At 32.8% G+C, this 27860-nt stretch overlaps 1 protein-coding gene across 2 annotated transcripts; it reads right to left on the bottom strand.

The window, feature by feature from the left end:
- LOC129972427 (carboxypeptidase B-like) lies at positions 1–27860 on the bottom strand. Of its 2 annotated transcripts, none has more exons than XM_056086564.1 (11): positions 27767–27860; positions 22005–22091; positions 20775–20860; positions 19113–19249; positions 13677–13773; positions 12405–12506; positions 9962–10177; positions 9693–9795; positions 4998–5200; positions 3758–3842; positions 1–798 (listed from the first exon to the last, which is right to left on the bottom strand). In XM_056086564.1, exons 3-11 carry the CDS (start codon positions 20775–20777, stop codon positions 518–520), a joined length of 1227 nt encoding a protein of 408 aa, XP_055942539.1. In that variant the 5' UTR covers positions 20778–20860; positions 22005–22091; positions 27767–27860; the 3' UTR covers positions 1–517. The 2 variants fall into 2 exon arrangements, with proteins under 2 accessions (XP_055942539.1, XP_055942538.1); XM_056086563.1 differs by having other exon boundaries at positions 20785–20860.

Here is a 27860-nt window from a genome sequence, read left to right as displayed (position 1 = left end):
ATCATAGTTCAAAAATCTTTATAAGATTTTATCATAAAGAAGTAATATTGCCTTTATACTTTTTTATCACAGACTCTTAATGCAGAATGCTGTAATTTTATATTATAGCATTGCCATCATATGAACTTTTTTTTGAAAAGTAAAATTTTTAAAGTCTTCCTTAGAAAGCGTCAGAAATTGGATAGTTACTCTCTGAAAGGAAAGCGAAATGTCATCTGAAATGATCTCGGAGTATTGAAGGATTTTGTGTGCATTGATAAAAGAAAAAATCGGGGTATAAGTTCTTTTGTTAACTATTTGATCCAAAGTAGATCCCTAATGAGGTCTCTAGCACACATTCACTGATAATTCTTTTTTCACTCCAAGAGAATCTTTTTTATCTCCATTTCTACCATTCTATTCGAAAATGTAAGTAACCTACAACAGATTTCTTGTGCCGTTATAGTGGTGAAACATTTTGAACATGATCTAAATCAAAAAAGCACCTCGGCATCAGACGCATTGCTTCTGTACATGATCAAGATGAGTACGAAACATTGCCAGATGTGGATGGATTTGTTGTTGGGGCTGTCGTTGTTGTCGAGACGGTGTTCTTCTTGGTTACTTTGTTTTTCTCTTTAGCCTGCAGATGAGAGATAACTGCCGAGATGCCAGCCCATGTCTCTTCACTGGTGGGCAGGATTTCTGTCCTTGGCAGGAGAAATCCGAAGCGGCCCTTGTCACGGAGCTCCACTGAGAAGCTGTTCTTCACCCCCGCCACATCATACACCCAGTCAGACGCACTGCCGCTGGTAGCATCTGGAAAGAAACACAGCAGTGAATTTAAAAAAATAATTACTCCATTCCTATAGTAGTGCACAGATGTACTGGATGTCTGGGATAATATGAGCATAACCATTGGTGATCACAGGCCTTGACATTCTTTCTCTCCAGAAGATAGTACACCCCATCTACAGAAATAGATAAAACGCAGCTCCATCATCAATCCTATACAGGGTGTCCCTGCATTTATAGGCCAAACTTTAAGGGTAGATAAAATACTTATAAAGAAGTCTTTTTTTTTTTTTTTTTTTTTTTTTTTTTGCATAGCAATATGAGATTGTAAAGAAAAAATGTTGACAAAAAAAAAAGACTTTTTTTCATTTCCTCAGCATTTTTGTTTCTTCCACCAAATCTTTTCCTTTCGGACCCATACAAAACAATGCCCTTTTATACGTATTTTACTTACCCTAAAAGTTTGGCTCACGAAATAAGGGACACCCTGTATATCTAGGAGAACTGATAGGTCGGTTATCTGTCAGGTGACTTTCCGTTCATTTTGGCTTCCTTCATTGTGCCACCCCTCGGGGAGGGAAGGAAGGTAATGAACGATAAGAAAAACGTATTAAAATGCAGAAGAAGCAAATAAAAAATCCAGTTTTAAATTCCTTCATCGAATTTCTGATATACGATACAGTGCGTTTTGTGGCCAGCTCTCTATTCTAACCCTTTGCACCCGGAAAAGTAATTCGATATATAATTAGTCACCAAAAACCGGAATTTATTTATTACTCTGAAAAATAAATTTATATAATTGTTTTCAGTTGAATTTCGCCGAAAAATCAATCTACATCTTTTTATCACTCTGTAAATACTTTGAAAGATTAAAAAAAAAATATCAGAATGATGCACCATCTTGAATAGGAATGAGAGGCACCATCTGAATGCAAAGGTGGTAATCAGAATCAAATATACATTTTGGACCACTCCCTGGACCTATTTGGTCCAAATATCGAAGCGTGGTCACAATTTTGGTGTGATGATCATATACCAAATGGATGCAAAATCCCAGTTTTGATGTAAAGACTACATACTAAATTGCATTTATGTAGCTTGTTGGGTTATTGAGTATTAACATATACTCAAGTAAATAGGCCTACAAATACGCAGCAATTTCATTGATTTTGTCACTAGTTTAAACAGATTTCCGATTCTGGTTATAAAAATATGTGCTCATTTTTTTCCCTTCCAGGTCTTTGCATTTCTGAATAAACTTGTTCAAATACGCGCGGACGGATTCTTTAAGGTATTTGGTCCGAAATTCGCCACAAATCTCAGTTTTGCAAATATACCAAAATTTTATTTGTATCACTGGCTCCGTTTTGAACTATCATGTTTACAGAAAGGCATAGTTCCGAAAATGTGCTTTTCAGATTTTTAGAAATCAAAGCAAGGATCTGTCTGCTAAAATTTCGTGCCGAACTTTTTATTATTGCATTTTAATATTTATTGCAATACTTTTATTTTTTTTTATACTTCATCTCTGAGAATGTAAACTCAAATTGTATTGAATTTCATCATTAAACCAGTTTCTAAAAACGAAACTGGTTTAATGTTTAACTGGTCATTAATTTCTGCAATTTTAGAATTAAATCATTATTTTGTCATTATGTTCCTAAGAGGGAAAGAAGGAAGGGGAAGGGAATAACCAAATAGCCAGCATTAGAAACACCATAAGGACAAATATTAGAGATTTTTTTTATTATCATTTACTTGGAAAATAACAAAAATAGAAAACTAACAATTACTTTTCGTATTCAAATGGCAGAGAATTTTATTGAGGTCCCAAAGTTTATTTCACTGAACTAAATTTTATAACATTATGTTCCAGACAGATACAATCTATGTTTGGAACAGCATGAAATTTGCAAAGACTTTCATATATGCAGAGAGAGACGAAAACTTTTCACAAACTCTGTGTTTGAAAATGTTCAAGATGTTTCAATTCAACTTTGTTCGAGGTTTAAATTATTATTAATTTTTATTAATTTTTTTATTGTTATTTTTATTTGTTTACTGCTTTAAAATCGAGTTTATAGTCTTCCTTCTTTACTGATACATAATATATTTTTATCTACTATTTTCTTTCAATTGTATCACTTTTAGTTCGACACTCGATTTCACCGAAAAACCTCTTGTAAGCGGGTCTGGTGCACCTTAAATCCGTCGGGGCCAAACGTCCGTTCCTGTGTGGTGTGAAAGTTTGGAGAGGGAGTGCCAGTTCACGTGCCGTCCTCGACATTTGATCGCGGTTCAGAATTGCGAGATCCGCCCCAAAATAAGCCGTAGTATTGCTTTAAAAACGGGACGTTGATATAACTAAACTAAACTAATCGCATAAACTTAGAAAGATGAAAAAAAAATATTTTAATCCCGAATATTTTTTATTTTCTACCGTTACTAACAAAAAATTCAGGGGAATGTGTGAACATATCCGAAATAACATTAAACCCAGGGAACTGTGCGAACATCCCCGAAATAACATTAAACCAAGTAAAATGTGCTAACATTCCCAAAATAACTTTAAATCCAAAAGAGTGTACGAACATCCCAGATATAACATTAAATACAAGGGAGTATGTGAACTTTCGGCGATTGGCAAGCCCTACATATGCAGTGACATGCGTGTTCTGCTAATTTCCATGCTACACCAGCGACAGGGCATTTGACAGGAAGGGTGCATTAATATTGTATACAAGCAGATATCAAATTAAAGCTTATTTTGCGTTTATATTCTATAAATGTGCCCCATTCTTTAAGCATTCATTCTTATTCCTCATTCTACTTGTTTCTTACGCTCTGGAAATTCCCAGTTTCTCAAGCATGCAAGACAATCATACAGCTTCTGATGTTATTGAGAAGGAGGCTTAACTATGCCTCTCCCTAGCCCATGGGTCATCCGGTAATATTGTTGCGGGAAGAGTAACATAGCACTTACATAAAGTTTGTGCTGAAGGTCCATATCTGTAAGGCATTCCATGGGCTGCTTCCACCGCTGTAATTGCCACAGTTAATAATTCCATCTATAAAAAAGGTATAAATAAGGGAAAACATTAGTTTAAATATAAACTAAAATTTGTGAGAATCTATTACACAAAGGAAAATGTAGAATAATATTTTTCAACAAAAACTGAACAACTTACAAGATTATTGAAACATAATTATAAAATAATTAATTCAGTTATTTGTAAATAATGCATTGCTAATAGAAGAAAAAAATGATGAAAATTTCATATGTGAGAACAAATTAAGAATGAACTCTTAACCACTGAAGGTAAATACAGCTGACTACTCCGACCCTCTCGAATGTATATAGAGAAATGACCGCGACGGCATTGACAGGAATTAAGGCTGAATCCTAAGAGCCATCACTGGCCATAGTAGAATCCTTCCGTAAAGGACACGTCCCGTCATTGTTATGGAGTAGCTACCCAACACCATTTCTGTACCCTCCAAGGAGGCGAAAGCCAATCATCATTTCGGTAGCTTCTCATCCCCATGTCTGAGGTGCCCACAAAAGGGAATAAACATTGAAGGCAGATAAAACATGTTAGAAATATTTATGGATATCTAGTTTGTATTTTTTAATCCTTTCCTAATATTTTGACACCAATATATTCGGTATAAAAGAGCTGCCTAATCCTCACTATTATATTTTCTATGCCTCAAAGAATAGATATTATTGAATGATTGACAGAAGGCTAGAAAATTAACATAAACCACCATCTAAAACCAACATATAAATTAATCATCAATGTAGGAAACTGAAATATGAACATCAATTATCAATATATAGTAAAAATCAAGTTATACGGTTTGTCATCGTTTAAGTGTTTCAAACAGTTACCATCAAAATATAAAAAACAAAATACTTAAACCTACATGCATAAAGTGAATTAAGAAATTTAAAAAAAGAAAGAATTTTGCAATGTTTTCTTTCATTTGTTAATAATAATCAATACTCTTTATAATATAATAATAGTTATAATAATATATTTATTACATAATATAGCAATAGTTTGTTAACAAAATCTCACCATACAAGAAATGAAAAAAGAAACAGTGTATTAGAACTTTCTGAAATAATTAAGCCTACCCGATTCAGAGTGATCTTTCTTCAGAGTTTAGACTAGTTTCGGAACTCTGGATATTGAGCTGAAGCTGAGCATTTGACTTACGTGTTCATCGAAATGAGGAGCTTTAAGGGTGGTATATCCATGGGGTGTCATCCAGATCTGCGAGTAGGAGTGCAGAGAAAAGTAGGCCTGCATCCTGTCTTTCAAGGCCATCACGCCATCTCTGATGGCCGAACTCTCGGCCTCCGAGAAAGGGTGGTCTCCTTTGTAGATAGACGAACAAGGAGTAGAACTAGTGCTGGGACCTGTGAATGAAGAGTAGTGTTGATTTAATTATGACGCAAAATATGCACCTGCTTAGAGCATCGGGGGAAAATGACACCACAGAAATTTACCAAGGGATTTAAGTCAGACAATCACAATCGCTCCATGCAGCGTCATGAAATGCTGTCACTCCAAAATCATCACTAACACGAAAAACCAGCCAACTTCGGCATAGTGTGGATTAAAGGGTGCTGATTTCGTTCGGTCTTTATTTATGTTGCCGTTTGAATGGGACATTCGTAGAATGAGGATGGGTAGGCGTCCAACTTGAGTGCGTAGAAGGGGCCTCACGAATTACTTTAACAGGGCGTTCATTTGTGGAGTTGCTATGACAATGCATCGAGCAGCATAAATGGGTGATTAAAAAGGGGGAAAGAATGTCGATTGCTATTGCTCCACACGAAAGGATTGGAGCGATCGTGAATGTCTAGCTCTCTGTTTCATATGAACTAGGATCAGCGGAAGGGAGCTTCCACGCCATGTTAAATAAATAAAAGAAATTACATGCAGATAGATATATGGTCTTAGAAGCTGCAAAAAAAAATACTTTATCAAAAACTAGCAGTACTCGCACAGTTTTCCCGTGGCATAACATCCAAGAGGAAAAATTAACTTTAAATTTAAGTGCAGAATCCACCCGATATGACATGGGCATGTCACGCAACATCAAACAAACATAAAAATATATTTAGAAATAATCAAAAATAACTACAAAACCGTTTTTTATAGTACATATTCAGAAATATTTAGACTGTTAAAAAGGTAAAAATAAGATATGTTCATAGACAAAACAATTCACTAAAAATATACAATAGAAAATCTGTTTTACAAATATATACAAATATACAAATAAATATACAAATAACTCATTGTACCCACTCTTCCACACCTGTTTATCAACTCTATGTAATCTGATATGAAAATAAAATTCAGCTTGCTTCGTAATATTTCTTTGTAAAATATATTGGCTGAGAGATCACTTCGCTACTCATGAGACTCATTCTGTTTCTGTAATTCAATTGCAGTGCGATTTAAAGAGAGACGGTTACTTCGTTCAACAGAAGACTCTCCTTCCCTAAGTTTGGACATTTTTTCTCTGATTTTCGCTAACCTAACATTTCTTTCCTCTACACTTTCATTATCGTGCAACAAACGAAGCGTTTTGGCATTTAACTTGCTCCGGCCAAGGTTGGATTTCCGTTTTTCGGGCATAATGAGTTTTGAATCGCTGTTTAAAATCAGACGTAAACAAAGAAACATATCGCATATGCATACTACAGCTCTTGCTACTTACGCATGCACAGTTTGAGGTTTTCGCATATGCGCGGATAAATACAAAGCACAGTTACTACTGTTTTACGCATGCGCGAATCGTAGAAGGAAAATAATTACAATCGCAATTATAAAACTTTTTTTTTTATTTTGATATGACTTCAATATATTAAAACCTTCCCTAATAAATGTCCTACAAAATAGTACAAATATCATCAATATTAGTTAAGTATTTCTAGAGTTTTTCTTTTTGAAACATACAGACGCTTTCAGGAGATTCATTTTATACTATGTAAATATATTGTCTTATTAAAATCCAATAACGTCATATCTTCTCCGGAGATCAAAGAGCACGATGGTTGTTAAAGTATATAATATGATGAACAAAGCAAACGCAATTACATATATGCATGTATGTGTGTATGTGAATTCTCTGATGAGAGATGAAAATTGATTTATATGTGATGCAATTAAATTTAACCATGTGTGTTTCATTTTACTGTTTACTCCAAATACCTCCATTGTTTTCAGCATCACGATTATCATCTATAGCTGATATGAATAAATACCAAATAGTGGATTCAATCGAAAGGAATTCACTATCTGTGACATCTTTCACTTTCAATAAAGGACCGCAGTAGGTTGATGGTAAAGTCTCGTCTTCGGAAACGGAGGGTTTCAGGTTCGAGACTCCCTTCCACCGAAGAACGTCGTGTAAGTCGGTCTGTTGCATGTTAAATCCAAAACGGGGTGTGGAAGCTTGGAAAGTTGGTTCAAGCTCAGTTGTCGTCCTCATCATCTGACCGCGACTGATTATCATCCCAAAATAGCCCTAGTGTTGCTATAAAACGGGATGTTAATATAACTAAACTAAACAGACTTTACTTTCAGTAATTATCCATTATATTAGCAAGAGCATTCGTAGTGATCAGACTCCCCCCCCCCCCCTCACTCCCGATACACATATGCAGTGAAAGCAGAAGGAACTTTGCATAGCATCTGTAAAATTTATAAACTTCTGTATAACAGAGAAAAGATAGTAAAAAATTGTCAAATATTAAATAACTATTTAATATTTGGCATGAATGACAAAACTAACTTCAAAAGGAGGGGCTGGGGGTCAAGCAGTCCATAGATAGCTGATTTCAAGTTGTATTGATAATGATAAATTTTTCCTGAAATGCCATGGAGCTTTTAGACATGAGGTCATCAGTATATTTTGTATTAAATGGTGTCTTTCCTATATGGTTTAGAAGATTTTTAACTTCTGGAATTAAAATTGTTAATAAAAACGTTTTTAGCTCCCTTTCCTTAGAGATGAATAATGAACTACCGAATATAATTCGAATGACCTGATCGTAGTTTGTAAAACTAGAAGAAATGGGAGTGTAACAAAATGTAAAAGGTAGTAGAGTAGTTAAAAGGTAATAGAGTAAAGGTATTACTTAGAATAGTTATGGATATTTATGTTTGGGTGTTATTTTCAATATAATTTGGAGTTAGGGCAACCATATGAAAGAGTCGTCCTCAGTGTTCTAACATTCACGAACCATTCGAAGGAATGTTCCCGAATGATCTCAACTGATATCTGATCTGAAGAAGGACAATAATTCCTCTCGAATACTAGCAAGAAAGACCTTCTTCAATTTCATTATCTGACATCAAAGCGACAGTTCGGTGTATATTATAGATTAGAATTATGCTTAATCATAGACTGAGTACTCCTACCCACTCAAAGGCACATGGAAAAATTCGAATGACCTGATAGCCTCAACAGCAACAGTGGCGGGAATTGTGGGTGAGTCTTAAGGGTCATCATCGGCCACGGTACAATCCTTTCCTAAGGAAGTGCGTCCCATTATCGATGGCAAGTAGTCACCCCCACCCTTTCGTATACCCAAAAGGAGGGCGAGAACCAACCATCATGCCGGAAGCTTCTCATCCTCCATTACGAGGTGCCTCCCCCCCCCCGTGGGACTAGAATTGTGCGTAAAGACTAAAATCTTCTTACTCTATACAAATACAGGATAGGGTCGGAGAATGAATCAGAGTCTCTTTTTAGAAAATAAAGAATAAATACAGAATAAAGGTTATCCGTTCGGAATAAAAGGAAAGATAGCTGATTTAGCTTTGTAATCCAAATGATGGGAGAGGCGTTTCTTCAGTAGAACATCTTTTTCGGGAGGTAACTTTTACGGAACAAGTAATGTTCTTCTCAAATGCGATATGAGTGATCTGTGAACCTTCAACTATGCGACATAAGTAGTTGTGCACCTTCAAATATATGTCAAAAAAATTCATGGAGCTTGAGTGAATATTGGAAATACTTGCATCATACATTTAAAGCCATAAGATTTCGAAAGAAAAATCCGTCAAAAATTTTTGGAAGTTACGAAAATGCAGGTATTCAAATCTAATATTTCAGATCCATTCTGTTATGTAACCATTGTCTGTTCATTACTATTGTATGCATTCATTGCCATTCTCCATCATATAAATACGTACATTATCATTCTTTATGATCCTAAATTAAGCCTATTCTAATCCTAAAACTACGCATTTCTAAGGCCCATTTCTCCTCCCTCCTACTTAAATTTATGGGCGTAGTAACAGTCAATGCAAATGGCGTGGAATGATTAGTATTAGAGAAGATTGGTTATAAAATTTACCATTCCACGCCACACCATTTCTAAGCAGTTTCTATACTGGTTTGAATCAGTATAGAATCTTATTTGGTTTGGAATCAATTAGTGAGTCATCAGTGACATTAGAATTTCCTGCTTTCGCTCTAGGAAATGGCTATTACAGCAAATCGTACAGCTATTTTACATTTTTCTGTGACTGTTCTTTTTAATGCTTTCAATTATCTTCCTGCATTGTGCTCAGTTCGTGTACTATTTTCTGTGAACTTGAGTAAGCTTTATTATTTTCTTTTGGTTCGATATTTCCCACTTCTTTCAAAGTTTGTATGCGAGCAGATTTTGAAAACATAGTAAGAAAATTCCAAATATTATTTTTATTAATTTTTATTTCCAAAAGAATTGAATTATTAGTTTTGAAATGTTCATAATATAATCATTCAATATATTGAATATAATGATTAAAGGTCAAATATTTTTAATAATAATGGGTTATGAGTGAATTTTACAATAATGCAGGGAATATTGCTGCAGAAAGAGAAAAAGAATGATGAAAAATTACCTCCAAAAAATATATCAAAATTTCTATTAGGATCGATCCCTCGGCAAATGAATACACCGGGAAAACCGGTCGGCAATGCTCTGTTTTTTCTCCACAGCCTATTCTATAATAAATAAACGAATAAATTTATGGAAGAGTTCATAACATTGTAAAATTAGCATACTTTTCACATATGAATGGAAAAATAATAACATACCCAGAGAAGAAAGCCATTTCCGTATTGTTTCATTTTATTCTAAATCTATTGCTATGTTGGAAAATAAACTCACCCAGTTCCAAGTATGCAGATATCCATCAGGATTTACCAGCGGCATAATGTACCAGTCGTGACTGTCGACGAGGTCCGTGATGTAATCGTCATTACCGTAGTTCATCAACAGATGGTTGATCATGTAGAGGGCGGTTGCAGGAGCAATCCACTCTCTGCTGTGAATACCTGCGTCTATCCACACTGCGGGGCGTGTGTCGTTGCCACCGGAACTGATCTGCAATCAAACGTACATCTACATATCACAGTCTTATTAAAGTACTTCAAATAAGAGAAGTAACAGGAGTATTGACTATCTATAACTGTTGGAATTTGCAGGGACGAAATTGCTGCCAATTTTCCCAGTATTGAATCAGCGAGCGTGGTCTCTACACATTTTCCTCGCATACTCTCTAATAAAAGCGTTATCCTCCACCCCCACCAATACTGTTTATCTTTCGTAAGGCAGAAAACGCTTTATATGACATTGGAAAATAATAGTTACAAAATATTCATTAAGTTGAATTTAGCCTTTTTTATGAATCTATCGTGTGATCCTTGGCGAGTTTTATGACAAATAATCCTCGGTATTCGGCAAATAGTTTCCGAAAATCAAATTTGTGTTTTAAAAGCATTTTTCCCAGCAGATTGAAACCAGAATTTGCCACGAAACGAGTCACAAAACTAGTCACTAGTCACATTTACAGTCCCAAAAATCATATACCAAATTTGATATATTTAAGTTATTGCGTTTTTTAGGTATTCTATTTACATGCTTCTGAAAAGATAAGTCAACCTCCTGTCAGATTTGGCACAAAATTTAATATGTGTCTACACTATAGATGTTAAATCTACGAACGGAATTTTATCCAACTAGTTTTCTTCCTTTTTTACTTACCATGCTAACTTATACTCAAACAGCCGGGCAGACACGCTTCCACTTTAAAAATTTTTGCACACATTTTGGTGTAAGACCGTATACTCAATTCCAGCAGTCCACCCCAGTGCGTTTTAGATTTATATTCTTCACAAATAGGCAGACGTAATGCCAAAAATGTTTTTTTCAAAACTCAGTGAAATCTAAAATGTCAAATTTTTCAATAATTACAAAATTTTCTCGCATACGAGAAAATAAAAATGTCCCATTATTGCGTCGAGTGTGATTTCAGTGGAGTTTATCGTCGTTCTGCATACTCCGAGTTTCAGGTCATTTTGCATAAATATGCGCATCTTGGGGATCTCAGTAGCGTTCACTTATCCCAAACAAAGATCAAACCAGATATGTTCACGCATCTCCTTGCTTGCATCCTCCTGAGTAACTAATTCTAAGCGTGGTCCAACGGCTGGCATCTGTCCGAAATAGGGCAATGCTTTAATGTGAATTTAAGCTTGCATGAATCAATTGATGTAGTGCTAAAACATTAAGAAAATTTATTTTATACGGACATTATTTATATTTTTTTAAGGACTTGTCCTTGGCGATTAATTCCTGGTAGGCAGTCAAAAGGACCCAAGAAATCGAATTTGGGATTCAGACGCGTTTCTTCCAGCCGACTGAAACAAAACGTTGACATAATACCATATTTAAAGTCGCAAAATCGTGTACTAAATTTGATATATTCAAAATATTGCGCTTTTGAATTTGCGCATTTTCATGTTTCTGAAAATACAGACCAACAAACAATCCATCCCTAGTAGGATTTCGCTCTAAATTTTATAAGCGCCTATACTAAAGATGTTAAATCTGTGAATAAAATTTTATCTATCTGTCTAGCCCTCTATGTTTTGTAATTATCGTGTCAGCTTATATTCGAACAGCTGGACAGATTTCCACAGAACGCATTCTACTCAAAAGTTTCATAGAAATCTACAAATTTGGTTTTTAGCCTGTATACCAAATTTCATCCATCTAGCTCAAAGCAATTTTGAGTTATCTTTGTCTCAAACAAACACATACTGATGGTAGGACAAAAATGTATTTTTGACTCTCAGAGAGTCTGAAAGGGGAGATTCATCAAAATCTCGAGCTCCAATTTTTTGATGAATATAATGCTTTCTCTATATTGCTTGTACAAAAAAGTAAAAAAATATGAATATTGTCTAGGTATGTGTCATCTATCTTACTGATATTTTCTTATGATGCTTCCGTTTTAACATATGAAATGTTAACTTAATAATCCTCGCTTCATTTCAAAAGCTGATACGTTTGGTGCATAAACAGTGCGTGAATGGAAACTAAAATATTTATTCAAATACAACTCATGCATTATTTTTACATTCTAAGAACAAGTTTGGGAACTTCAAACTAAACTAACTAACGCAAGGAAGTATAACATTTTAAATAGAATAATAACAATATAAATATTGATAAAATAAATAATAAGAAATTCTTCATTTCTAGTGTATGAAGTAACCCTAACTATTATCATGTGGATGGGTAACTGTGCCCTTTTTAAAATGCTTACTTTGAGTAAATAAATGATGTTTCCTTCAAAAGTGTCGCCCATATTCATAAGCTTCGTGAGATTGGGATATTTCCTGCTGACATCATCCAAGTAAGCGACTATCTGAAACAAAGAAAAAATCATTAAATATATTTAAATGAATGACTTTTTTTAAGGATTTTTGGGAGGTTCAGTCTCCGCAAAACAATCTTATTTCATTAATTGAATATGATTATGATTTTGATAACAAGCTATGCATAACCAGCTATTTCACACTATTTATAAGGGGTGTTTTGTTACTACTCTCTACTCAATGACGAATTCTTATAAAACAAATCATTGATTTTAATTTATAAATAGCGAAAAATCGCCAAAAATGTAAATTATTCTGTAGAATTTGCTATCGCTGTTTCTTCTTTTTATGTAAATTAACTATAAATATCAAAAGTATCATCTTAAATCGACTCAGATGTCATAGCACAGCCTGAAATAACGTCATTCTATACTTTAGACTGACAATTTGAACAAACAAGAAGATTATTGAAGTAGCTCTCAAGCGATCTAAAAATTAAATATTATACTTTTATGAATTTTTTTTTATTTCTCATTTGCTGGTTGGTAAAGATCTTTATTCTATTTTTTATTCTGTAGAACTTACTCCAGTGGTTTCTTCTTTCTTTGTTAAATTCAGATATAAATATCAAAAGTATCATTCTAAATCAACTCAGAATAACCTACTCTTGACTCATTTTATAATTATTTTAAATGGATTTCCTTATCATATTATTTTTTATAATTATTTCTAAGTTGCAATACAAAGCCTATTTAATTCTTCGGTTTTTTTTTCTCCTTTCTTTTGCATTTTGATTGTTTAGCATTGCTCAGCAACATTTTAAGAAGCAATGCGAAACCAAAAATTTGTTGGAAATCAGTTCTGAGTCTAATATAGCTTTTGAGATGTTTTATTTAATAAACGCACTAAACATAGAAGAAGACTTTGAAAAACTATGTTTTTAATAATCATAGCATCTAAAATGAAGAGCATTGAAGTGCTCTTTACAATATCACACATTTCATTGGAATTCAATATTTACTTTGATCGTGAATTTTATAAATAATTTGGCGTTGCGTTTGTAGAATGAATAATTCTTTTAGCAAAGTTCCATATGATTATTTATTTATGACAGTTACCTGTTCACACAATATACAATTTATTGCTCATCAATTATGGTAGAAAATTCCAAATTTACTATTATTTCATTTTTCAAAACTTCACTTAAGTCTACGCCGTACCTCGTCCAAAGGGTGATAGACGTCGAAGGCGAATCCACTGGTCCGGCCTTGCAAATGACTTCCCGGGTAATTATCTTCCCTTTCCCTCTCGATCCACCTGTTGCATAAATAGATTCGAAACATAATGATGTGTAATAGCTTATAAACGATTTAAATCTCTAATTCAAAACCTCAGAGTATGATAATATTTTTACCTAATTCCTCCATCTTTATTTATTTTTTAAAGTTCAATCTCAATTTCAGCAGTGACAGTTTGCATAAAAAAATGATGCAAGGGCATGTATCAACGCGCATTTACTTAAAAGTACTAACTAAAATAAAGAAAACTATTTTGGCAAGAAATTAGAATATTGTTAAAATTAGAATTGTAAGGAAATAAAAATGGTTTTGCTAAAAAGTTAATAGTTTGAGTTTCAAAGTGTTTTAAAAAATAGTAATATATGATAATATACTTCGAAGTTTAACATTCTTAAGCATTTTTCTTGAGAACATACTGCGCAAGAGTTACATACAAGGTGCGTCTAAAACATAGGGTCAATCGGAACATAAAACAAATCATGGGAACAAATTATCTTTATCTTCCTTCAAAGAAACATCCATTGATCACAATACACTTTTGACATCGTTGATAAAGTTGTTAGAATGATTCAGCGAAGGCCTCTTTTGGAATGGAGTAGACCAGAAATGTCACACGTCATCGAACGTCTGATATGTCTGCAAAACTGTGCCAATGAGACGAGGAAACAAAAAGAAGTCCGCAGGCACGAGATCAGGTGAGTCAGGTGGATGTGCGATGACAGTTACACGGCGTTTGGCAAAGAAGTTGTCGCAGTATGAGGGTCGGCGTTGCCATGCAACAGCGTTCACTTACTAATTCTGCACAACTGTTGGCGAACACGTTGGATGTATAGCAGTAACCTTTTTTCCCAATTTGCAACAAAATTTCATGTTAATTTTTTGCTCCAATTGGAAGTGAGTTCGACTGCCCGTAGCAGAATAATCTGCGTCAATTTCTTGTGCACCTTACTATATGGCATCTCTCCATATGTCCCTCGCTGCTCATACGCCAGGCCGCAATTCTGACTCACATTGCTTTTAATGCATTCATCCATTCATCGAACTTTTTAGAAGCACCTTGTATGAACGAAATTTAGTAACTGTAGGTCCATCGATCTGTTGTATGAGGTTTTTAAACTACTACTGCACCGTGTAGTTTAGTCCAAACATTCTGCTTCTAAACATTATCGTGCTAAAGCATCAATAACTGTATTATTATAGAAATTAGAATCTTTAAGAATATTTTTTTCATCTGCTCCCAAAAATTCATTCTCTTTGATTAGCTGAGGATGCTGTTGGAATGTTTTATCAATATTTTTTGTATCTGTTTTCATGTAATATACTCACTGATTGGTCAACTCTATCTTTTGCGTTTCCAACGCTTTTGTATCAAGTATCATAGATATGAGAATTCTGAAATGTAATTTTTTACACATAGAAACACAAAACGCTTTCGCTCATACATCCATGGGGCTGCGGTGACATGGCGGTAAGGTCACAACTTTGGAATCGGAGGGTCGCAAGTTGGAGGCCCTATTCCGTCGAAAAACCGACGTGAAAGCGGGTTTAGAGCACCCTAAATCTGTCAAGGTCAAACCTCTTCCCGCTGGTTTGGTTTAGAAGCTTGATGAGAGGGGGTGCCAGCTCAGGTGCCGCCCCCGTCATCTAACCATGGTTAAAAATTACGACATACGTCCCAAAATAGTCCTAATGTTGCTTTAAAACGGGACGTTAATATAACTAAACTAAACTAAACTCATGCATCCATGTTAACATAATAACATGAGCGAACACAATAATTCAAGTGTTTTTTATTGAGGGAACAAAAACCATATTACGAGCACACTGAAGATATTCACTGAATTCATAAATAGACAATCCAGTTTAAATGAAATGGCGATGCTGGGGAAGTGAATTTTTTTGCTCCCTAAAACAAAATCTTTTACCATTGAAAATCTAATGATAATACAAATTATAAAATTATCGCCTCTTCAAGAAAAACATGATTTCCGAAATTTCATTGACAGCTGCAATAGGTAAGGACTTAGTAATGGAAAATTAGTTAAGCTTTAACTTTTGACATCTTGTTGAAAAGTTGGCATTTACACTCATGCCGGGTTTACTGTTTATAATACTGCCAGCAGGTAGCGCATGGACAGAAAGGGACCGATTTATGTTTGCTACAATTTCATAAGACATATTCAGGCGTTTTCATGCTTGGCTATAAATTGCCGTTTTAGCATTTCTGAATTTTTCTTTTTCACTGCATATCGTATTAACATGATGGAAACAAAGAACACAAAGAAGCATAATGAAATAAAATAAAAAAACGCTCAACATACCTAAATTTGGAAAACTGTAGAAAAGAAATGGCAAATAAAATGGAAAAAAAAACCTCGCATCAGAAAGAACAAAAACCAAAAAATGTCGATATTAATCTATGATTAATTTTTTCACGTAAAAAAAAAAAAAAAAAAAAAAAAAATCTGCCAAATTCTACAAACGCATGCGCAGTAAGAAATAAAAGCAATACAGCGGCATGTTGTTGTCCCGTCGTGACAATTACTTGCCATCGGCCGCACAGCATTTTTTATCATTTCTTCGAATGCGCTGTCTACTAGACGTCTTATAACTGGCCAAGTGTAAACCCGGCATCACTTTCATTCTCTTTCTTCCAAACAATCCAAATCTTAGAAGAGGTTAAATTAAAGGAGAAAGTAGTAGTATAAAGGAAATAGAGGAAATTTCTTCTACCTCTGCACAACCTGGAAAATTTCGGTTTTTCGACAGAAATTTTAAAAAATTTCTTTGAACATTTTAAATTTTTCTACAATTTCAAACATTTATCTAACAAAGATTCTTGTTTTTTGACATCGCATCTTCTTCTCAACCAGGATTCCCGGGAATGGAAGAGGAAACATTTTAGGCCCAAAGCGAGAAGTGAAGGCCACCATCGCAGGATAACTGGAGAAATTCTGGATGTGAGAAAGACTCCTCGCTACTGTGTCGTGGAGTCTTGTTCAGCTTCCGATGGCCCCGTCCGCGACTTATGAGCGTCAGTTCTTAAGACGAGCCCCTTTCCCATCCAAAAAAGCTTGCAAATTCCAAAATAAATGTTTATAGTGTATTTTTAATACTATATATACAAGTTTAGTTTAGTTGTATTAATTCCCCGTTTTTAACACAGCACTAGGACTATTTCAGAACAGACCTCTTAATTTTGACCCCTGTCAGATGACAGAGACGACACCTGAGCTGGCACTTTCCTCTCCAAACTTCCACACCAGCGGAGGACGTTTGGCCACGACGGATTTAACGTACACCAGACCCGTTTACACGACGGTTCTTCAGTGGAATCTTCCGGTTCCCAAGACTATACCACAGGCCACCGTGGCCATTATATATATATATATATATATATATATATATATATATACAAGTACATATTATTATATACATACACAAGTACATATTATTTATTTCTTATACGAGGATTAATCTGGGAAAACCGGTTCGCCATTATTAATGATTGTTAAAATTTTAACTTAAGTAACTTGGTCGTAATGTTTTTCTCGGGGCAAAATATTCTGCCATCTCTCCTTAAATTTTAACTGTAATTTGAAACGGAAGTGATTATATTTCATTTAATTAATGAATATAAGTTTCTTTGCTTACAAAAAATATGTCTATTTTTAAATATGATTACAGAAAAGACAATCATCCGGCATTGAAATTTTATCTGAATTTCAAAATATTTTTTTATAATTTATGTAGTTTCTGAAAGGGTTATTCTATGACATTATTTCTAATTATAAAATTCAGTTTTCAATTTTACTTCAGAAAGATTCAAATGATCTAAGTGATACCATTTTATTTTATTTCAGTCTATAAATGTACTTCTAAAGAAAGCATAAACTCTAAATTTTTTACTGCCCTTCGTTCCTAGGAATTATATTCAGTCAATCAATCAAACACCCGTTCCAATCTTCTGTTACCAAATCTGACCTAGTTATGAAGCTTTCAATACTATTATTTAAGAAAATCAGCAATTTCATTATTTTAGACCAATCAGTCATCGAGATACTCCGGACACTGAATAGGGAATTTTCCTCTAGACATTGAATGGAGTGATCCTTCCCTAGTAATTAGAAAACAGTAACATTCAGACTTGCACAGCTCAATTAAATTTTTGTCGCTAAAGAATGAATTTTTCTGTTAATACTTCACAAACATTTTGTCAAATATAGCACATAGGACAGAATGTCTTTATAAAAATTTAAATTTCTGTAATTCATCAGAATATTTATTGATTCAAATAAAATAAAATAAAATTATTTACTTCATTTAGATCTTTTTTTTTCCTTAAAATTTTTCTGTGCTTCAAATATAGAAAAAGTACTGAATTCGTCAAAAAATTAGATCTCGAAATTTTAACGAATCTCAATGTTTTACACCCCTCTGAGTTAAAAAAAAAATACATTTTTGGGAAACGCCTGTCTGTCTATCTGTGACACTGATAACTCAAAAATGCTTGGAACTAGATGGGTAAAATTTAATTTATGGTCTTTTTACCAAATTTGTAAATTTCTATCAAATTTTGAGCAAAATCTATTCAATGGAAGTCTGTCTGTCCGATTGTTCGAATATAAAGATAATTACAAAACGAAGAGAGCTAGATGATAAAGTTAGATATACAACTTTAACGTCTATAGTGCAACTCCTACCAAATTTTGTGTCAAATCTAATAAGGAATTGACCTCTGTACTTTCAGAAGTATGTGAAAATCAAAACTCAAAAATATATCAAACATATCTCAATATATTTATCCCGCTGGTGTAGTGTGGAAGCTTGAAGACGGGGGTGCCAGCTCGGGTGTCGTTCTCATCATCTGACCGCTGTTCAAAACTACGTGTTCCATCCTAAAACCGCCCTAACGTTTCTTTAAAACGGAACGTTAATATAACTAAACTAAATTAAACTCATTATATTTGGTATGTGATTTTGTGACTATAAGTGTATTTCTGTGTCAATTTTTTCTTTCATTCTGTTGGGGAAAAACAATAATTATAAAATAAACAATAATTGCGTCTATGACAAAAATTGGAGTTTCGGATACTGTTATACACGTCAGTGATTAATCGTAAAAATTCCAACTCTGATCCAACCAAGGGTCAGACGATGCATTCGATAAAAATGCCCAGGTTAATTAACCTAGGCCAAAGATTAATATTTCGTCGCTTTTGTACGCCACCTCTGAGTAAGAGGTGCGTACAAAAGCGACGTGCTTTTGTACACAGAGGGTTCTCTGGGATACAACTGTATTAGAGAGTATGTGATAAAGTTATGCGGAGAGCTCTCAACAAAATCTTTAATACGTACTCTTCCAGATCATATGTAATGGTGTAAAATTTAAGCCCCATGTTTCGAAGAGAATTTTCCAATTTCGGAGAACCTTCTGGAGATACGTGAATCGTGACGTTCTGCATCTCAAGAGTTGGCTCCAACCAGAAGTCTACCTGCAAAATAAACGCAAAACACCTTGTCTTAAAAAAAAAAAATGTCTTTAAATAGTGCTTCTTAATGCTTCTTAAATTTGGAAGTCATTTTGATTTAAAATACAACGTCGACTCACGAGAAACAAATACGACCCCTTTTCCTCCCTTCACAAAAGATATTTTTTGAATTTAAAATATATATCTAGCAGATTTTCCTTTCGGTCTTAAGAGAAAATTCTAGAAATCATTTTGGTTCATAAAACTTTAGTATAATTGTATTAAAAAATGTTACGATACCCTCGTGTAGGGGGTTTGCCGAATTCACCTTATCCCACTTTTAAATGACGCAACTTCTCAAGAAAGGAACACTTATCATTTGCTAAAAAAAAATAGCAAACCTTCCAATTTTCTTCATTTTTCAGCATCTTTTAAATTCGTTAAGAAATGAAAATGATTATTGTTAAAACTTTCCTACAGAATAGTTAAAATGAACTTGCACAATTATAATAAAAGTCAATGCTTCAGTGAACATCGATTTCTTACTAGATCAAAATACAAATTGTGCTTAGAAATGGCTGAAAAAAGTCATATTATTTTTTAACAAAATGTTATTGGAGAAGGATTCTCGAGATACCCACTTGTCATTGCAGTTATCTGCTTTCCTTTGTGCATGTGAAATGCCTTTTCTCTAAAGACAAAAACATTATGCTGATGACTATCCTATGTTTTCCGAGATTGTGAATAATAATTTGGTTAAAAGGACAACTGGTGAGCAAAAATGTCCGACGAAAGAGACTGTTACAGCAGTGTCATATCGAGTGTAAACGGATATCTTTATGTCTACCCCAATTTGAAATTATATAAAAAAAATTATAAATAAAAACCAGCACGTATTACAACTTTTCGTCATTCCGTGAGGAAATAGGAAAATGTGATGGCTCTGTCCCAACTCTGTGTAATTTTCCTCTGAGCAATGCCGACTCTTTCGGGAGCTGAAGCATCTTCGTTGAGAAAAAATGGATATGTCTTGCTTCAGGTTCCTCCTCCTCACCTATCTGACATTAAGTTGACATAAATTAAAATGAATCGCATAAGATTTATTTCCATACATCCTCAGGTGTCGTCATCATCATCTGACCATGTTTCAAAATGACGGGGTCCGTCCCACAATAGCCCTAGTGTTGCTAAAACGGAACGTTTATATACCTAAAATTTGAATATCGCCATGCATCGAATCGACTGCATTTGCATTATAGGTAAGTTGATTATTTTAGTGTTCTGATAATCAAGGATAAAAGAGTTGAGTCGTCCGGTTCCAGATACATTTTGCAAAAAACATGTCACATAATAGAAAAAAAATGTATTGTGAGACTTAATATATTGTAAAAATATTCACAAACGAAGGTAAGAAAATTCAAAATAAAAATGCACATTGCTTTCAAAAAGGAATATTTTTGCTACTTATTATTGAGATTAGTAAAGAAAGCACAAATAAAAATCAATCATTTAAATGATAAGATCAATAAATGTAAATATAAAGAAGTACCATGGAATACCTCCGGATCGTCCATGAAATCTCGAAGCGCCGTCACTTCCTCTTGGTTTCGTGGAACCATTCCGATTAATCTGTGACTGAAAGGGGAAATAGCTGTTTAAGAATAGATTTTTTTAAAATAGCTGTTTAAGTATTTGTAGTGTTTAATGCAACGTATACAATTCTAAAAGTAACAATCTCAAAATTTCGATTGTCCGCGGTGGCTGGTGGTAAGGCTTCGGAACCGGAGAGTTTCAGGCTCGAGACCCGATTTCACCGAAGAACCGTCGTGTAAGTGAGTCTGGTGTACGTTAAATCAGTCGGGCCAAATGTGCTCTCGCTAGTGTGGTGTGGAAGTTTGGAGAAAGCACTGCCAGTTCAGGTGTCGTTCTCATCATCTGGCCGCGATTAAAAATGACAAAGTTCGTCCCAAAACAGCCCTAGCATTGTTTTCAAACAAGACGTTAATATAACTAAACTAAACCAATCACAACTTCGATACTTTAGAAGGACGCATTTTTTAGCTGTATTTTCCGTGAAACATTAGTATTAACACATTGGGTGCGGGTCACGAGATTTCTCGTTTTTAGCAGGCTGAATGTTGTGGCCGGGTCACGAATGAGTTCATTTGGTGGTGACTTTTCTTCGAAAAGTGGTTTTAAGATTCCATGATATTTATAATAATGAATGATAAATTAAACTTTTCAAAACCAAACTGCTTTTCGAGGCATTAAATCGGCTGAAAACAAATACTTTTTTTGATTTGTTTGTTGTTTTTTTTCTATTTCACTATTTTTGAAAATTAATAAAATATCTGGATATGAAAAAAATGCAACTTTTAGTCTTTCAGAATAATAATAAGAAATTCAAACTTTCACTTTAAACTTTATGCAGCTACAGCAATATAGATGAAGCGGAATCCATAAATCGCATTCGAAACGGCTGCCTACTTAAACTCTTCGTTAGAGCGTTTTCTTATCTCTTCTGAATCGCAGTCATTTGAGGTTAAAGATAGTGCTGCAGAATATGAAGCAGCTTACAATATCCTTTTTCCCTTCTTTTTTCAGTTCATATATTTTTGATGTGGGAAATTTAGGTGATTTTTCTAACTGAAAGCTATCATTACAAACTAAAACGCATAAAAAAATGCCTTGATTGAATTAACCTTCCGTATAAATTGTTTTATTTAGTTAGCACGACATAGAGATTACGAGATGATAAAATGTCTTGTCGATAACTTACCCTGTGAAATTCTGGAACGCATGTGCATATGATATCAACACCATGCACATAATACAAAATCGTATGAAAGTTAGATACATCATCAGTCTGAAACAAGAAAGGATGTCCGTTCAAACAAATATAAATTTAATTTCATTAAAAACAAATATAAATTTAATTTCATTAAAAACAAATATAAATTTAATTTCCTTAAAGGAAAATAATTTTAGTTTTGGTATTCAAATCAATATGATTTCCTTAACTCCCTTCAATGAGTGATAGCCTGCTGGGGATTGATAAACATTTATCATTTTAATAACTATTATCATTTAATTGACCTTCCCATATGCCGTATATGTACTTTCCCATATTCCCGATTTCACCATTTTTGCGCTTTTAAGAAACAATTAAGTTTTCTTTAATGCTATAATTTAATTTTAAAATTCTCTGGAATGCATAATAACTCAAGTATTATATAAATTCACATTGGAAATAAAACATTATTAAAAAAGAAAGTATTCAATTAGATTACCAAAATAAAGCAAGATAAGTGGTTAAAAACATAATATTTAAGTTTATTAGTTTGCATTTTCCTTATTTTTATATTTTCATCAATTTTTATATATTATAAGGAATATAAAACTGAATTCTTGATTTTTTTTTTTTTTACTACCAGCCAAGTGATAAGAATAAATAAAAATATGATTGACTATTACGAAGCTAATGTTTCCTTCCGTTTCCGATCCTTATGTCCATTGCAGACGCTACACAGGATCACTAGTATAATGCAATTTTCTAATTGTAGTTACTTTGATTATTGGACCTGGGGAATAAATTTGTATTATTAAGCCGGAGAAAATGCATAGACTGAATACCAACAATAAATTGTGTTGTATGACAAGCATCATTCAAAAAATCATTCAATATTATAGAACAGACTTTTAAACCTAGAGCTTTGATTTGTTGTTTCTTATAGGGTAGCAGCATTCACTTCAAAGTAATTAGCAAATTCAAAATAAATCGAAATATAAATATGTTCAATAACTTCGAAGTATACAAAAACTGTTTTTGCACCATTTTCAAAATCAAATAATTTGCTTTTTAGTGATATGACGTTTATTTCCATACATTTTTTTTCTTTAATTTCAGTAAATTCTATTCTTTGTACAAGAAAAAGTAAAAATTTGTGAGTGACTTTTTAAATACGGTGGAATATTTCTCCACTTAATCTTAACAGTGATGAGGAAGTACAGAAAAAAATTTAAGATTTATTATTTTTATTAATTCAAAAATAATAGCATCCAAAACCGAATAACGAATGTCGGAGCAGCAAGAAAAATATTAGTAACATTATTTTTAAAAAAAGCCCTCTTTTGAAAAATGCAAGCAAATAATCAAAAATTTAATGTAATTATTTTGAAATATGCCAAATTCTTCCTATTTAATTTCATTGAAATCTCAAAAAATTAATCTTTACTTTTTATTTAATAGTTTCAAAACAGAAAAGGGCTATTGATCTTTACGTTGAATTAGCTTATGCGCATTTCCAATGTTTGACAATGTATTTTTCATCTCTATCGGTTTTTCTTTTGATGTAAATATAAATTTTAATCAAATTTACAATTGAATACTACAGTATGTTTTAATCAGGTTAATACTACAATGTAATCCTTAATATATATATATATATATATATATATATATATATATATATGGCTTGAAATCATAGACAGTGACAAATTATAATGAAAACCAGGTAGTTTATAATTGCGCTCAATAAAATGATCCTGAATATGATTCAAATGTCGATGTTTATAGTAAAATTGACAATAATTGCAATAGAAACTCTCTTTAAAAAATTTTCTTAGATTCAATTTGTTGAAATTTTATTTAATATTTCTTTCTCAAATTATTCATACACTGATAAGTACATTATTATTTTACTGAAGTATATTTAGTTACCAATAATATAACTTAGTACTCATTAATCCATTTTAATATTCAAAAACAATTTTTAAAAAGACACTTTCCCCCTGTAGTTGAAAATTTCTTCTTGTCCAAATTATGAAAAATTATCATTAATAATTATCATCACTGCCTTAAAATCATCAGGTAATGATTTTCTATTCAGTCATGTATACATTTTAGAATTATTGAAAAATTCAATGAAAAAAATATATTTGAAATGAATTGTGGTGCTGCCCTCTACTAGGAAAAATTATAATAAATCATTTCATTGGAAATATACCTGGAATCTACACCGCTTGCGTGTTCGAATTCAGTCTTGTTACCAAATTGCGGAAATTTGCTGATGTTTATTTTTAAATTTGATATTTTGGAGGAAAGAAATGAACAATCTTGAAACTCAACAATAGTTGAAATAAAAGAAATTTCATCATATGAAAATTTTAAAAACATTTGGGCCAAATAAGTATTAATAGTAGAAGCATTTATTCATTAATACTTTCTGGTTAAAATTGCTCTCCGGTGAAATTTTATATTTAGCTGAATTTTACTTTCAGGATCTACTTTAATACTTAAAAAGAAATAAAATGATTAATGAACAATGATAATCATATGAACAGAAATGTTAAATTTTCCCTTATTTGGAAATGGTTCTAAAAGACAATTTAACACTTAATTATATAAAAAGAAGCATTAAGACATTTAAAAGTAGTAGAAAACTTTAATAATATTCAAAAATTAGTAGCACTGATAATAATTACTAACCTATATATACCAACGAATTCATTAAAATAAGCAAATTAACTAAAGCAAATTATATATATTAATATAATTAAAATTAAATTCGAAAGCGTTAGATACATGGAGAAAAGAAAAGCTATATAACCCATGGCTTCCTTTATACAACACTCGCATTGCTTTTCGGACATGTGCCAGGAGCATTGGCAAAAGGCGATGATAATTAATTTATCACAAATCTAAATGTAATATTAAGTAGCATCTTCACAGATATAAATATTTCAATACCACTAAATCTTTACTCAAAAGATGTTACTTTCATTTTGGAATTTGTATAATAGTGAACCCGTAGGAATTTGAAAAATGATTTCTGATTCATTTTAAGCCTGATGCGGTTATATATCAAGCCTTATGAGATGTTCATTTCAGTTTTTAACATCTCTCTATATATATATTGATGCAAAGCAGGCCTCCATTATCCAATCAACATCATAAAGCATTTATTTGATTTATAATCCTTAATTAAGTAGAAATGGCACCAAATACTGGATATTTTTCTTTCGAGTTCATTAATATTTTTGTTGTTTAAAACTAGAATATTTTTTTGAATTTCTGTAATGTTGCTGCTCCCTGACATGAGAATTTTTTTTTTTTCTTTTTCCGGAAATTTTTTGTACCTATTAGTTAAAACTCTCTTCTTCTGTAAAATAAAATTTTGTTTCTCTATTTATACATACGTACTCATTATAAAGTACTGACTATAAAGCGGAATTTGCAGCTTTTCTAATTAGGAGTGTCAATAGAAAACGGAGGGAAAAACAGTGGAGTCAGGGTAGATGTAACTAAATCAGAAAGACCGCGTTTATTTTCTCTCGTTTAAACTTCTATTAACTAGAAAAGATACGTGGCATTATTCTGAAGGAGTGCTTTCTTGGAATTTGAACGAATGCTTTTGAATGCGAAAAACTGGAAATGATTTTCATTAAAGATAAAAGGACCTATCATTGAAATCATAAGCAAGAAGTATCTATATGTTTGTAGTGTAGTTTAGTTTAATTACATTAAAGTCTCGTTTTAAAGCAACATTAGGGCTATTTGGGACGGACATCGCAATTTTCAGTCAGATAACGAGGACGGCACCTGGGATACGCGCCCTCTCCAAGTTTCTGCACCACACCAGCGCGAGGTTGTTTGGAAACTACGAATTTGGGCGTGCACTAGACCCGCTTACACAGCGATTCTTCGATGGAATCGGGTCTCGAACCTGAAACCCTCCGAAACCGAGACCTTACTTTGAAATTATGTGAGGCAGCTCTGCCGATACTTTTGACGATAGTAATATGAAGTGCAAACTGCGGAAGAATTTTTTTAACTAACTAAATCTTATATTTTCATTCCTCAAAGCGACAGTGAGATAAAAAAAATAATAACCTTTGTGATTTAGTTCTTTGAGTATATGAATAAACTACCTGTGACTAAATCAATACTAACTCAAGTGTAAACCTCGTCATCTGACCGCGGTACAAATTTACGTGTTCCGTTTCAAAACAGCCCTAGTGTTGCTTTAAAATGGGACGTTAATGTAACTAAACTAAATTAAAATTGAAAGATTTTTCTAATGTATTAAAAATTTCTTACTAATAACAATTTTATTTTTATTTGGACATTATTTAAATTATTGCAATTTGAATGGAGAAAATTCTTTGCGTAAGCCTAAAACTTAATTTGCCGAAAGTCATTTTGCTAAGCAAACGCTCCGTTTTTACTATCCAATAAATATTTGAGATCTTTCGAATTATCTTCTGTGAATATTTAGAAAAAGTGAATTATAGATATAAAATTAAAATTATTGAATTCTAAATTATCAACGAAGATCGATTAAATTAGCCCATATGCGATCTAAATCTTATAAAAAGCATTTATTATTAATAAAGTAATAATTGTAATTTAAATTTTTTGAAACTTGTAATTTGTCTTAATATTTTCTCAAACATATTGTTTGACAAGTAATCACTCCAATTTCAGAGCTCCTGTGGTCACCTTCCTATTTAATGAATCCTATTAAACTACTATTGAGCGGTCAAAAGCGACTTCTAGCATTCGCACTCTTATAGATTTGTACTTATTTCTAGCTCAATATTCTTTTGAGATTGAAGTATTGAATTTTATTCAACGAAAAATTCCTCATTCTCTGTGGAATTATTGCTGAGGCGTGACAGTCAGATATCATCGGGATTCGAGGATTTCATCCCCCCCCCTCTAAAGATATATCGAATTTATGAATAAAATTCATATTTCCTGTGACATCGAAAGTAAAACTTCCTTCTACGGGTATGACTGAAAATTTGATAATTTTTGAAATTTAGCATCGACGAGATACTAATTCAAGTATCAAGCTCGTCGTCTGACCATGTTTTAAAACTACAAGGTTTGTTCGAAAATAGATTACATTCTGCTTCATAGGGGAATAATATACGATTAAACAAAAAATGAATAATCGTTTTAAAAACAATCTTTAATTTGATTTAAAAGATTTATAATATAAAATGAACAAAATTTGTTAAATATTAACGGATTATTTGCAATGTCATAAATCGAAAATGAAGCATTAATCATACTGTTTAAATATTTATGATAATTAAGAGACAATTTTCTTATAGCTAATTTTGAATGTAATCCCCAAAAATATTAATCTCTCGAATCATTGTTTATTTTTTATTCTACTTACTATATAGAAAAATTTAAAAAAAAGAAAGCAAGAAATTTTGAATCGGAGTTTCAAGTAACAGATTTATGTATAATGCATGTTAACAAATGATAGATGACGCATATCGTATTTAAATATCCAAATTTTAAAATACATCAGAATAATACTTATAAATGAATATAATACATATAATTTAAGAACACTGATATTTATAAACAACTTGCTACTTCTCACCAACACATTTTTCACATAAAACTTTTATTGCTATTACTGATTTCTAAATAATCTTTGGGGGAAAAAAAACTTGAAACAGTTTTTTTCTCTCGAGTTTCTTGGCAGTTTACTTCAAAAGATAAAATATTAAATAACTTACTTCTCTAGAGTGACAGCAGCTCAGACACGTGCCAGCAAAAATTTCGAAATCTCCACTTCTAAACCCGCGCGAGGAGGTGCTGCTCGACTGGAGA

This window comes from Argiope bruennichi, chromosome 6 (assembly GCF_947563725.1).
Source record: "Argiope bruennichi chromosome 6, qqArgBrue1.1, whole genome shotgun sequence".
NCBI classification, from domain to species: Eukaryota; Metazoa; Arthropoda; class Arachnida; order Araneae; family Araneidae; genus Argiope; species Argiope bruennichi.
The sequence above is the reverse complement of the archived record's forward strand: the minus strand, read 5'-3'. Positions and strand labels throughout refer to the sequence as shown.